Genomic DNA, 12,906 nt, shown 5'->3' with positions numbered 1-12,906 from the left:
AGATAAAACAGTATCATGATATGCAGAGTGTTGTCTTTGTTACTAAGAGCAACGAAAAATATGGAGGATAGCGCACCTTTAATTATCCACTGTTAGCAAAGTCAAGGATGATTTAAAACACATTTGTTTGCTCTGTCTTCTCAAGAAGTGTCTTCCTATCAATTATGATTATTTGATCCACTATTTCAGAAATCTCTCACATCAGAGACCAGTGTAAACAGCAGGTTAGCTAAAAGCTTCTCTAGGTACAGTGATCAGACCAGCAACTCTGGAGTACATCCCAGCATAGCAGCACACACTGAGAAGGAAGCCAATGAGGTGGCATTTTTCCTTCCACTTCCACTTCTCTTGCTTCTTCTGTAAATTCAAACAATGCTTGTTTTGAACAGGGGAAAAAAAATTGTCTGCTATACGAACACTTTCCTGAAGCTAAGTTTTCTGCTGATAATACAATTCAGACATTTACCTGCAGATAAAGAGGGAGGCTTTCTTGAATGGCAGACAGCAAAGCCACAGGCAGCTCTTTGTCTTGCTGGAGCACAGAGTGTGGCAGCAGCAAGCAATCTATGATGCGGAAGAGGAGCTGCTGCGCTTTGGAAGTAGCCAGTATTGGTGCCCAGAACTTTACAAGACATCCTGTCGGAAAAGAATCAAGAAATCACAAAGTAATTTGTAGCTTGGGGGGGGGGGGGGAGCCTAAACAGGCAATTTGTTAGTTAGATGAGCCAAGAGTAACAATAGCAACTAAAATGCTCATTCCCGTGTACTCTTTCCATGGTACTTGTCTAGAAAACCCCAGTGAAGAAGATTTAAAGTCCTTTTACAGTTCAGCAAGATGAAAACACCAAACTGTTTTAATACATTAAAAGTTTATAAGCAAGTGAAGTTGCTTTAGGAAAAGAACAGTAAAGCCATTAAGAAAGAACAGTTTCTCACATCTCTGCAGGAAAATTAACTAACAGTGGAACATAAAACTATTGCATATGGCACATGTGCACTTAAAAACATTTATCTTTCTGTGTGCATTAATCATATTTTACAGAAAGACACTGCCTTTGCCTTCCATTTACATTTGTCTAACAATACTGTGGCCACATCAGCAACTACTCACACAGAGATTCAATGTTAGAAAAACCTTAAATTTCTTTTAAACTCTATTTAATGTTTTTAATTTAGCAAATTAAAAAGAATGAGGTGCAGCCAACTCCATAGAAATAGTATCCTCTCTCCAGATCTTTGTGGGCTCTCAGTCCACAAATTGAGAGTCTTGGAGAACATCTTGCTTGTTTTCAGCACATTAATGTATTGCTTGCACAACTTTAGCCAGTTTTAAAATCTTTTTTTTGAGCTGCAAAATCTGTAAAAAGGAGTTCACGTGTAAATACCCTGACTTATAGAAACATCCTTATTACAAGTGAGATGCATTTTTTCTTGGGAAAATAACTGCACACTCAAGAGTTTTAATACTCAAACCAGAGATGAAATAACATAGGGTGTCTAATTAAATAGATTCCTATGTAGTAGTTTTCACAAACATGCTTGAGTTTATATTTAATTAGAAGCAAAAAAAAGTTTTCTGGGTGGAAAATACAGGAATATCTCAAGAAAATATGTTTAAGACTTAGTAAATAATGAAAGATCAAAAATAGCGTGTTGCAAGATATTATTAATCTATAAAAGTCATCCCATTGCCATCTCTAAAAACAACGAAAAACAACATTAATCTTGTGGAGTGAAAGAAAACACAATGATCAATCATACAGAAAGAGAATGAACACTTAACAATACTTTTAATAATGTTGTCTAAGCTCCTTGTTTTGAAAGAAACATGCTCGTTCAGACTGAAAGTACTCCTTCTAGTATCACTGCTGTGATGGATGCAACAGTAGAAGACACAATCTGATATGTATCCGTAGATAGGAAGTTTTTAGATTTGCTAAGTATCTTACTTCACCCCTATAATTTTACAGCATCACAGAACATTGAAGAAGTGATTGGAATACCCTTAAATATTTTTTGTAAAGCCTTTTTTCCTTCCCCTTAAATAAAGGACAATTTCTTGTACACAATAGCATGACTGAAGATTAATCATTTCCTGCTGCAAAGAACAGAAAGGAAAATATCAATCTAAAATTACTTTGCAAAGCTCCAACATCTGGATATGTGAAAACATTTCATTTGACATTTATCTTGTATAGCAAAATATACAGATCTTGCAATAGAAAAGTAAAGTATTTTATAAAATTCAAATTCCAGTATATTTGATGTACCTTCTGTGTTGTGGTCATGCTGTTCACTGTACTCCTCATAATCAGCATGTACACTGTGTTTACATGCAAATCATTACCTCTGTCTTTAAGATACATAAGGATTACCATATTATTTAAGGATAAGCGGGTCAGATTCATTCATAACAAACACCATGATTATTTTTGCATCCTATTACTGATTCTACACTGTAATGAAAGGATACTAGAATTTGAGCTTTAATAAAGCACAGAGAGCATGTAAGAGGAGCAATTCTAAAAGGATGCATATTACATTTCTAATTTGCATAAGCAGACCTGTCCACTATCATAACTCCAGTAAACATAATGTAGCATGTCATAATACTGCTTCATTGAGTTGTCATTGTTTCTGGGTTTATTTACATAACTGTTTTCAGTGGTGAAAGACACGAAAGCCTCCTACTTTTGAATAAAAGCACAACTTTGCAGGAGTCATTTCAAAAACCACAAAGAGCTTAGGTTTTATAGCATCAGGATAAAAGATAAAGAAAGTCAGCGGAATAAAATTAAATATCTAACTGTACTGTCTTGGTGACTTCGCTTTTTTTAACCATTTAAATGGACAATATAGAAAACAAAAGTATGAAAAGTCATATACATTCCTAAAAAAGAAAAAAAGAAAAGAGGTTGTGAAATAATTACCTATGATCCAGTAAGTAAGCTGCAGACCTTCTGGAGGTCCTTTTACCTTCAGATAAGGTTTCACATACTTTAACACATCACCTAAATATTCCAGAGTCTTTGCTACCATGGCAGATTTTTCAGGGAGTGTCTGAAGGCCACCGTAAGTTCTACCAACAGCCTGAGAAAACAAAGACATTTAAGTAAACACTGGATTAAACTTATTAACTCTCCTGAGGCTTGGGTGAGTAATTTCTTCTTGAACACAAAGCCAAAATATTATATGTAATTCCCTTTCTCTTAAATTATCCTGTGAACTAACACAAAGGTACAGTACCTTAATAAACTGGACAAGAGCGTTTTTAGGGTCTTGCTTGAAAACTGACTCTTCAACATTAGCCTTTGAGAGAATGTTTTCTACTTCTTTGAGTTTAAAAACCAGTCTTGTCATTTCAATCAGCTGCTCCATATAGACTTTCCCTGATTGTTACAAGAGAACACAACAGTAAATGTAGTATACAGTTATGCTTGTCTACTGCTTTTCAATTTATAATTTTGTGGGGAAAAAAAGTAAAGTAAAATATGATTTTAAAATGTCCAAAATACAAGTATTCGGCAATTGACAGCGCCTTCCTAGACAAAGAATGTGTGAATCTAATACAGATTTACAAGAATGAAGACTATTAAGGATGGATAACCAAGTCTTCCATTTTACTGATGGTTTTCTTAGAAATCTACAAAATGTGCATGAAAAATAGTTGCTAGAAGATGTGTTCTACAGATAATTAGTATGCAGTTTTTGCAGAAAGAAGTGAAGAAGTGTTTCTCACTAAATAATGAAAAAGAAGCTAAGGAAAGCAAAATATCCAACATAAAATAGGGAAGAATTGTTTACAATTGGATTTTTTTTTCTTTTAGGGCATTCACAGCATGATTTCTGACTATTTACTTCAGATTTTCACTTTTTTTCAGAGCAGTTTCTCCATGGGGGAAAAATAGCTTGTCTCCTTGGGAGCAAGTTTTTGTTCTTTGCTTCCAAGGAAACAAGCTCTTTTATCTTTGTTTGTGATAAATTTGTCATATGCAGAACAGGCAAACCATCAATAAATAGCACAAGCAGCGTAAAGAAACACATTTTGTAATTAGGTAAAAGTAAAGGAATACAAACAAAAATACATTTTGTAATTAGCTGAAAATGTTTGCCAGTTTTGCAATATAGAATCGTTACTGCAAACATTAGGGAAATGTGAACACTTACCAACTGTTCGCTCAGCATCTGTCTTGGCCAGCATACCAGTCGGTTGATCTATGAACATTTGCAAAATGCATCGAAACCAAGAACGAACTGTCAAAGCTTCATAGGATGTATAGCCCATACTAGAAAACGCTTCATACAGTGCACTGCAGAGGTAGAAGGGGAATAAAAGGTAAAGATATCTAATAAAAACATGTGAAAAGGCAGCAAAAAGTCTCATTTGGCTCTAGACATAGTAATACTACATATAAACAGTTAGAAATAAAATAACAGAGAAGGTAAATTTCCGCTCTTTTTGCATGCTCTACAGATTTTGCTCACAGTATACTGATGCCTATATACAGAGAACATGATAAATTCTATAGTGATACCCATGGTAATTTAAAGCACATTTACAAATATGTGCATATGTTTTCTTTGGATAAAACAAAACAGAGAGAAAAGAATTCACACAATGTGGAATTTCTTATTCTGACAAAAGATAATCTGAGAGTATTATCTAAACTGCTGATATACAACATTGGGAATAGCTTATCTGAATCAACCTGGAACTTTATATTGACACTACTTAAACTACCCCAGCCTTTCATTTAAAGCTAGCTCAGGTACCCCTATGCTACTCTCAAGCATACTTAGTCCTAACCCTACATAAAAGATAGAGAAGGTCTGCTTTAGCAAACAAAGATGTGTCTGATCAGAAAAGAGTCATATTAGAAGCAGATCAAAAAGAAAAACATAAAAAGGCAACTTGGAGATGACATAGGAGACTGCTATACTTGCTACATATTTACAAATGTATATGTGAAAGCATGCATATATATATGCATATATATATGCAAATATACACACATACAAGTATACACTCACACACAGAGCACACTTGCTGTGTATACTTTCAAACACTTGCTACTGTTCTACCGGCCAGGTGTTAGGCTGCAATCAACAGCACCATCCACACTCAGCGCACAATCATTCTCCTCTGCTGTTCAGTATTCCCCAAGTTTCATTTGCCTTATCACTCTGACTACCTGCTGTAGTCACTTTTTCCCAAGCATATCAGCCCCGTCTCATTAATTCTGCAGAAACTCCTGGCTAATGGACAACAGGTCTGTTCTGCACCCTCTTTGCAATTCCTATCGAATGAGCTCTGTATGTGCTTCAGGTCAGTGAAATTCCTGGAAAATAGTTACACCTTTTTATTTGAGAGATTTCTTCCCTGGTCAGTCCTAGGTGTTTTGACTTTACTGATTAATGCTTGTACTCTTTTCTTGATATATGTACATATATATCTACTTATTTTCTACTGAGTTTTTACTCAAGCTTGCAAGAGAGAGTCAACGCTGGTCCAGATGACCAAACTGGATTCTATTTCTCAGTGAACAACATTAATAAAGATTTTCTTTTATTTCTTTTTCACTTAGTTAAAACAAATGACATTTGTACATTTTGTCTGAACATCCCTGCTGGCGTGCTACTGACAAAATAAATAAGGAAACAAAATGCACCCAAACAGAACACAAAAATGAAAACTAAATTCCAGTACCAAAACACAAAAAATGGGATGCCTGTGGATTTAACGCTCTTTGCAGTAATGCCTAAACAACAACAAAAAAATTCCAATCCTTACCTAACCTTGATGTATGCAGCTAGTCTACTTGGCCCCATAAGCTTACAAAAACACTTTCTGCCGTAGCCTTACCCCTGTTTCTCTTGCTTGCTGGCAGGTAGGCCACTTGGGCATTGCCCTAGAGCTGGATAGGAATATGCTCCCAAACCTTCTGAAAGGAAGGAACATTAACTACTTGCTGTAAGGATGGGGAGTGGTGCATCTAAATCAGTGAGCTTACATATGTGCTCCAAGTTAGGTTGAACGGGTTGTAATAATATCATGCACTACACAACACTGATCCAGAGAGGAACTTTTAGGCAGTATTGCAAAAGAAATACCTAAGCATGCGCATATGTTCCCAAAGGCACAACTTGTCTTTCAGAACCTTTATTATTGATATTAAAGTAGCTAATATGCAGAACACAGCTTCAATCTTAAAGAGACCAGGCTGAGATTGCAGGGTGTATAACAGCATTAGCAACAAAATAGTCTTTTTATTTTTAACTGAGAATGTTTGATGTGAAAATTATCACAGCACAGTAACCATGAAGTCTTAAGATCCCAGCACTTAAACGCTTTGATAACTTTTGCTCTACAACTGCCTAAGGTAAATAAGTACATGAATTGTATTACAAAAATATTGTCATCTTTTTAGCATACAATGAAATGACAATGTTTAGAATATAATACATCTGTATAATTCTACCAAAGTCTTGTCTTAGGTACTAATTATCCTTGTACACAGGAATCTGAGTACCTTACCACTCTCTTGATGAGGAAGGGAAGTACCTTTGCCTAGGCTCAGATACAGACCTTTTTACCTTGATGGGGACATATGCAACTGAGGGGAGAAATAATGCAGGCAATCACAAGCCCAGTATGTTAGGAGCAAAAATACCTGCCTCAGTCTGAGTGCTTTATGTCGCATGCTCACTACATCCAGCAGGGAGAGATTCATCGAAGAAGAGAGGGAGAGGAAGGAGAAGGAGAGAACATACACACCCCTATAAGCAAAAGGCAAATATCCATCATCGCTGAGCTACAGAGTCATGCTTTCTCCTGCTAGTTCTCTTGACATGAACCCATGAATCTGACATTTTCAGTCACTCTGTGGCACAACCTACAAGAGGAGGGCAAGATCCCCTCATTCCTTTTTAAGGTGGTATTTTGAAATAGTTTTGAATTCCCTCAGACTGCAAGATCCACTTAACTTGCGGTCTTCCAATTCTTGCACAAGTGCTCTAACTGCTCGACTAACATACACTAGGTACTACTGTCAGTGCTAACTGCATTTTTAAATGGAATTATGGCAGCAGGGCTTTATGGGGAACTCAGTACGTGCTGCATGTGCATGTTCTGCACTTGCAAATTCAATCAGGCTCCCCAGCACTTGAGAAGAGGAATCCTTAGACTGTGGTTTCAAATCCAGTAAACGTATTTTTGCCCCAGCCAGGATGGCAATATATCTGCAGATACACGTATAACAATATATTAGGCACTTAATTAATGTTACTAATGAAAACTTAAGTAACTACTTTCCATCACTCAGTGCTTACCAGGGAAATTGGTAATTTGTCTTAAGCACCTAAATTGCACCAAAGTTTCAGTTTAGGCATCAAAGTGTTTTTCTTGATCTTACTTGAAGAGCAAAAACCTCAAATTACCAATGGCTATTTATGTGCTTAACTCCTATTTCATTCAGCACAAGCTGGGTATCTGAAACCTTGCATGACTAACCCTATCATACAAGAGGACTGAATGCTCATCTCCAGAATCCCAAACCGACACCCTAACACCTAAATTCAACCTCTTTTAGCATCTCCCTGCAAGAAGCACATAGACTCATCTTTGCCAGTCACACTGATACAGTCTTTACCATAGCCTGATTTACAGCTATCTTATTTAGTACAATATGTACCTTCAAAAATGTGCAATATTTTTCACTTTCAAATACAGTCCGAAACATAAACACTCCCTCTCTTTCTCTCTCACCTCCCCTGCCTCCAAAGCCTGATTCAGTTAAAAAAAAAAAAAAAAAAAAAGCCCATCTTAACTAAATAAAGCCTACTTAAGGCAATCAAATTTCTTTATTTAAAAATAAACATTGGTATGTAAAAACATAGGCATGTGATAGATGTTGTAATCCTGGTATTTAATTTAAAGCACCCATTTAGCAGGTCTCAGATACTTGAGCTGCATGAACATCAGGACCATTAATATGCATTCAAAAATTGGCCTAAGATTGCCAAAAAGAAAGCTGCTTCCTTATGATTGCTTTAAGTTTTGGATACTACCCAACCCATCCTCCTGTAAAAGTTCTTTGTTTTGAATAAGTCAAGATATTTAAATATTAAATACTTATCATATCTTTTCATATTTCTATAATATTTATCTTGACTTTTATATAAAGATTTAAATTTTGAATCTCTTAAGTGTAAAAGGTATGAGAAGAATAAGACCAGTATGTTTAACTAGAAATTTTAGATTTTACCAAGTTACAATATTCCACTCATTTTTAAAGTGCAGCTAGGGCAGGAAGCTATTGCTTTGTCAAACTAACAACATTGCCAAAGTGTAACAATAATAGAAGGGGACAGATGGTTACAACTAGGCAAATTAAAAATAGGTTATGGGTCCAGGCATTTCGCTTTGGTGTAGTACTGGTCTTCAGAAGAGCACTGTTTAGGTCCCCATTTTTCAAAATCTATTAATAATAACACTGTTTCCATTTGGAAAAAAGTAAGTGGGTTACTATATAAAAGACATATAACTTTTGCAAAATATTTAGCTATCTTCCTGACAAATTTTGACCGTCTTAAGCTATTTATATGTAACAAACAAACAAACACACACACTAACCAACACAATAACACGACTACCCCTGTGAAATGCATAGAGGCCACAATAATTTCAAAAAATCTAGAACTTTCACAGATGCAAAGAACCTGGACCGCCTTAATGAAACATAACTGTTTGAAGCAACATTTTCCATAAGTTTGATGAAGAAATGAGAGGGTACTGGAAGAACTTGAAAGAAAAGGAGGGGCAATTTTTCACCTGTTTTGTATTAGGTGACTCAGATATCTTGACACCAGCTGAGGCCACACCATGTCATCCCATCCAAACAACTGCATCATTGACAGAACAGGCTGTGGCTGGAGATCTGACAGAGCTTTGCTGGGCATGTCCAAAGCTAAGAGAGTAAAACCTGGTTTTAAACAGAGAAAAACATGGCACAGTGTTAATGGTTTCTCAGTATATTCCTGTTCCACTAGAAAGCATTGAAACTTCTCAATTATGATTAATAAGGTGCTGTTCTGGAAGTACCAGAAATCTCAACGAAACCCGGGCAACTATTCTCAAGGATATTGTTTGTACACATAGCAAGATGTAGTCTCTGTCCCAGGGAGTTTGCAAGCCAAGGTGATGCACTAAATGCAAAGGAGGAGAAACTGATTCAAACATACACAATTTTAAATATATTCATGAAATCGCAGTTTATAAATGCCGATGACATAGCTTCACCACTGATGCAATAAAGACCACTTGCCATAAAAATTTCTTTTTTTGTCTGTTTGGACTCCCTTTCTTGCCTCCATCCACAACTTCTTCCCTTTTATGCGTAACTGTGCTTTTACAAGGTTTTATTTATCTACTCAGTTATTTTTACACAATTCACTCAGTGAAGAACTGTATTTGGAAATGTACGGAGTCAGTAAAAGTTGGTACCATTCTAGTTTTAGAAAAAAATCTCATATATTAGAGGTTATTGTGTAAATATAGCACTAAGGACAAAGTTACTCTTGAAAAAAGAATCTTGATACAACAGGGGCAGATCTAGCAACAGGGACAGTACTTGGCACAGAATTTTTGTTAATAAAGCATAACCTTTTGCTGTCCAGGTAGGTCTACTGTGGAATCTACATCCAATACTAACAGTACAAAAATATAACTTGTTCTTTATGCTGCAAATGACAAATGCATTTAAACTCAGGAAGAAGATGTAATCTGAAATGCTGAGAGATATTAGGCTACAGGAAATGAGTGGCATCAAATGAGTCAAGGACTTTGGACGGACTTTGGAAGGGAATGAAATAAAGGGACTCACAATTCCCAAATTTTCCAGTTCAAGTTAAATACAATATTAATTTATTAAAATAGTGATTTATAAAACAGCACGCACTGAGAGGCTGATTTTGAATTAGCCAGAAAAAGTTAGTTTTCAGAGACAACAACAATGAAGGTATTTTAATTAATGTTGTAGGGACAGACTATTTCAAGCCCTGAAGGAGTTAACATTTCCTTATGTGCCTCTGACTCAGAGAGGAGGTCATACCGAGTCCCCACTCTGCCTTAGGTGAGGCAGCCATTTGTGCCAGCCTTCTTCCAGCTGATCACGTTGTTTCTGCAGCATCAGCCACAACACGGGTGGGAGAGAAAGGGGGGACAGAAGTGATAATGCGAGTCCCAGCCTCTCCGCCTGGCAGGGGGGGCAGCAGAGCTGTAACAGCTGCTCTCTCGTCGGGGCTGCAACTTCTAAGGGCAGCAGCTCGTATGCGTGGGGAGGGTTTGTCTTCCTCCGTAGTACTGCCTAACACATCCATATAATGCAGGTCACAACTGCACTCCACTAGTCCTAAGCAGAGTCTGAAATAGGTTAGTTTTCTTGTTATTTTGCTGTGTTAATATGAAATAAATAGGAAAAGACACAACACTGTAGGAAATGAATGAAAGCTGTAATGTTAACAACCCCTTCCTTTGGGTTTGTATTTTTTCCACAAATGCTTCAGCACTACCTTTGCACACTGCCTCTTTCATTAATGTTACCTACTAACTACTGCAGGGCTACTTCAACTGAACAGTCTTAACATTTCTATTACTAACTCAGTACTTCCAAGCTTATATCTTTATTTAATTCAAATCATGATGGAAAAAATACTGCTTTATATTTCACTTTTCTAAATTTTAGTTAAACGGATACAAAACTTCATTGTAACTACAGATTAGTCTGGTCAATCTAAAATAGGCAGTAGTATAATAAAATTTCAGCGAAAATAACACTGAGAAGAATACAATGCTAACGACTGACGTTAAAGATCTGACTTGGTTTTCACTCTGTTCGCTGCCATGCTGACCCTCTGGCTGGAGATGGAGTAGTATTCTTTGCAACACATACATATGCAATATTGTATTTCAAGATTAGGACCCTTCAGTGCAAAACAAAATGACAAATTAAAATGAATTATGAAATAGTTTTATGAGCTTGAGCATAAAGGTTCAGGAAAATCTGACAGTCTTAAAATCAACTTCTTAAAAACTGTCTTCAGATAAAATATTTTACAGAAATAAAAGTTTCATTGAATCACAGGCATAATGAAAAAAACAGGTCAACACAAAATTATAGTAAACTTGGACAAAAAGATACAAATTCTAGATATAGTGAAATACGCTATTCTCATTTATTTTATATTACATTTCCAATGTTGATTATAATCTGTGAATAGAAGAGAAAAATAAATCAGGCGTGCATCTTATCAAAATATTTAGCAGAGATCTAACTTTTGCATTTATACAGATTTAAGTTACTACATGTAAGTAGAAATATCCCAAACTATAAAATCCTTGAAAGACTGTGGCCCAGAAAATGGTGAAAAATCCAGCAGTTGCGGGGGGGGGGGGGGAAGGGTGCCAATGCTAACCTGCAGCTGTGTCAGCAAGCTGTGGGGAAGGCGGCATCTGTGCCATCCTCTGACTCTTCAAATAGGGAAAGAAATTTCTCCAGAGAGCACTGGCGACAGCAAGGTGGTGCTCTTTAGCCACTAATGGAAGCTGTGCATTTGCGGCCGTGTTCCCTAGCTGAAGCCCCTGGCTTACACGTTTGTGCACACTCCTAGGGAAAAACAACAACAACAAAAATGTTTACATTCAATAAATGAAAAACTCAAATTTTTTAAAAATGTATTTACAACGACTTTAAACTGTATAGTCTGAGAACTGAAGGATCATTTCGTGTAATTAAAACCTTTTTGCAAAGACATTATGCATACCGGTTATTTGATGGATGAATGATGGCATATTAAGCACCATAAAGTTAATGTTAATTACTAATGTCAACCATTAATTATATGCTTTTTAATATGTCAGATCAAAATGAGAAATAGGCGGTTTAAAATGAACGTTTGCCTTTTGCAACCGCTAGCATGACAAGCAAGTCTGCTTACAATCCAAAACCAGATGCTTTTTCAAATTTTTGTCAATAAGGCTTTTAGGATAGGGCTGTGTACAGTAAATAATGGCAAATGATTTTGCTCAACTGTATGGCTTCCTTTTAAAACCTATTTCTAATTTGTAAAACCTCACTAGATACGAGTTTTGATAAGAGAAAAGATTCGTGCTATCCTGACGCGCTGCAGACAATTAGGTCTGACAGCAGTGCCCATAGCTTTGTTAGTACAGTAAGGACAAAAGTTACCACTACACATAACTCCCATCTCTTCCTGAGACAATGTGGCATGAATTCAATAACGCACTCAATTTTCTTTGATTCTTCTAGTACCATTCCTGCTACTTAATCTAATTTGGAAGTTGTGACTTTCTAGAGGTTTAATAGAGATATGTCTGCAGGGAATCAATGTTCTCAGAGAAATGGGRGGCGGGGGGGAAGCGTTGATAAATTTGTCTGGTAGAGCAGCATAGGAGGCATTACTGCACTGGACCGATCAACTAAATAACATGCTTATTAAAAACAATCTGTAGGAATGCACTATCATTCCTGTTCCTATTTATCTTCTGGTCAACTCAATTGAGATTGTGCATTAAAGCACAGGCAGCATTATTACATTTGCTTTATTAAATTCTATAAACAGCACTGTAAAGTCAGAGTCAAGATATTTATAAGATAATGGCAAACAGCGAAGGCATCGAGACTTGCCTTAACACTAATATTTGTAGACTATAACATTTTTTTTAAATTGCCATTGTCACAATAGCAAGCATTTCACAAAACTGTCTTTTCTCCTAGATCTGTGCTCATCTAATTCAAAATAAAACAAAACAAAAACAGAAAAAAACTCCAGCCCCTAGTTCCCTTCTGGGAATGTGGGAGAATTATAAAAGAATTACACAACTCACAG

The 12,906-nt window shown here is 36.3% G+C and overlaps 1 protein-coding gene across 1 annotated transcript in view; it reads right to left on the bottom strand.

Annotated features, from left to right (window-relative positions):
• The window catches only part of MMS22L (MMS22 like, DNA repair protein), a 99,723-nt gene that overhangs the window by 17,199 nt on the left and 69,618 nt on the right, over window positions 1-12,906 (bottom strand). The window contains exons 15-20 of the mRNA XM_026059290.1: window positions 11,473-11,663; window positions 8,831-8,981; window positions 4,168-4,310; window positions 3,247-3,389; window positions 2,931-3,090; window positions 467-636 (exon numbers count right to left, since the gene is read on the bottom strand). Coding sequence (XP_025915075.1) covers window positions 467-636; window positions 2,931-3,090; window positions 3,247-3,389; window positions 4,168-4,310; window positions 8,831-8,981; window positions 11,473-11,663 — 958 coding nt within the window. The remainder of the gene's footprint in view (window positions 1-466; window positions 637-2,930; window positions 3,091-3,246; window positions 3,390-4,167; window positions 4,311-8,830; window positions 8,982-11,472; window positions 11,664-12,906) is intronic.

This window comes from Apteryx rowi, unplaced genomic scaffold (assembly GCF_003343035.1).
Source record: "Apteryx rowi isolate R43461 unplaced genomic scaffold, aptRow1 scaffold_155, whole genome shotgun sequence".
Lineage (NCBI taxonomy): Eukaryota > Metazoa > Chordata > Aves > Apterygiformes > Apterygidae > Apteryx > Apteryx rowi.
The sequence above is the reverse complement of the archived record's forward strand: the minus strand, read 5'-3'. Positions and strand labels throughout refer to the sequence as shown.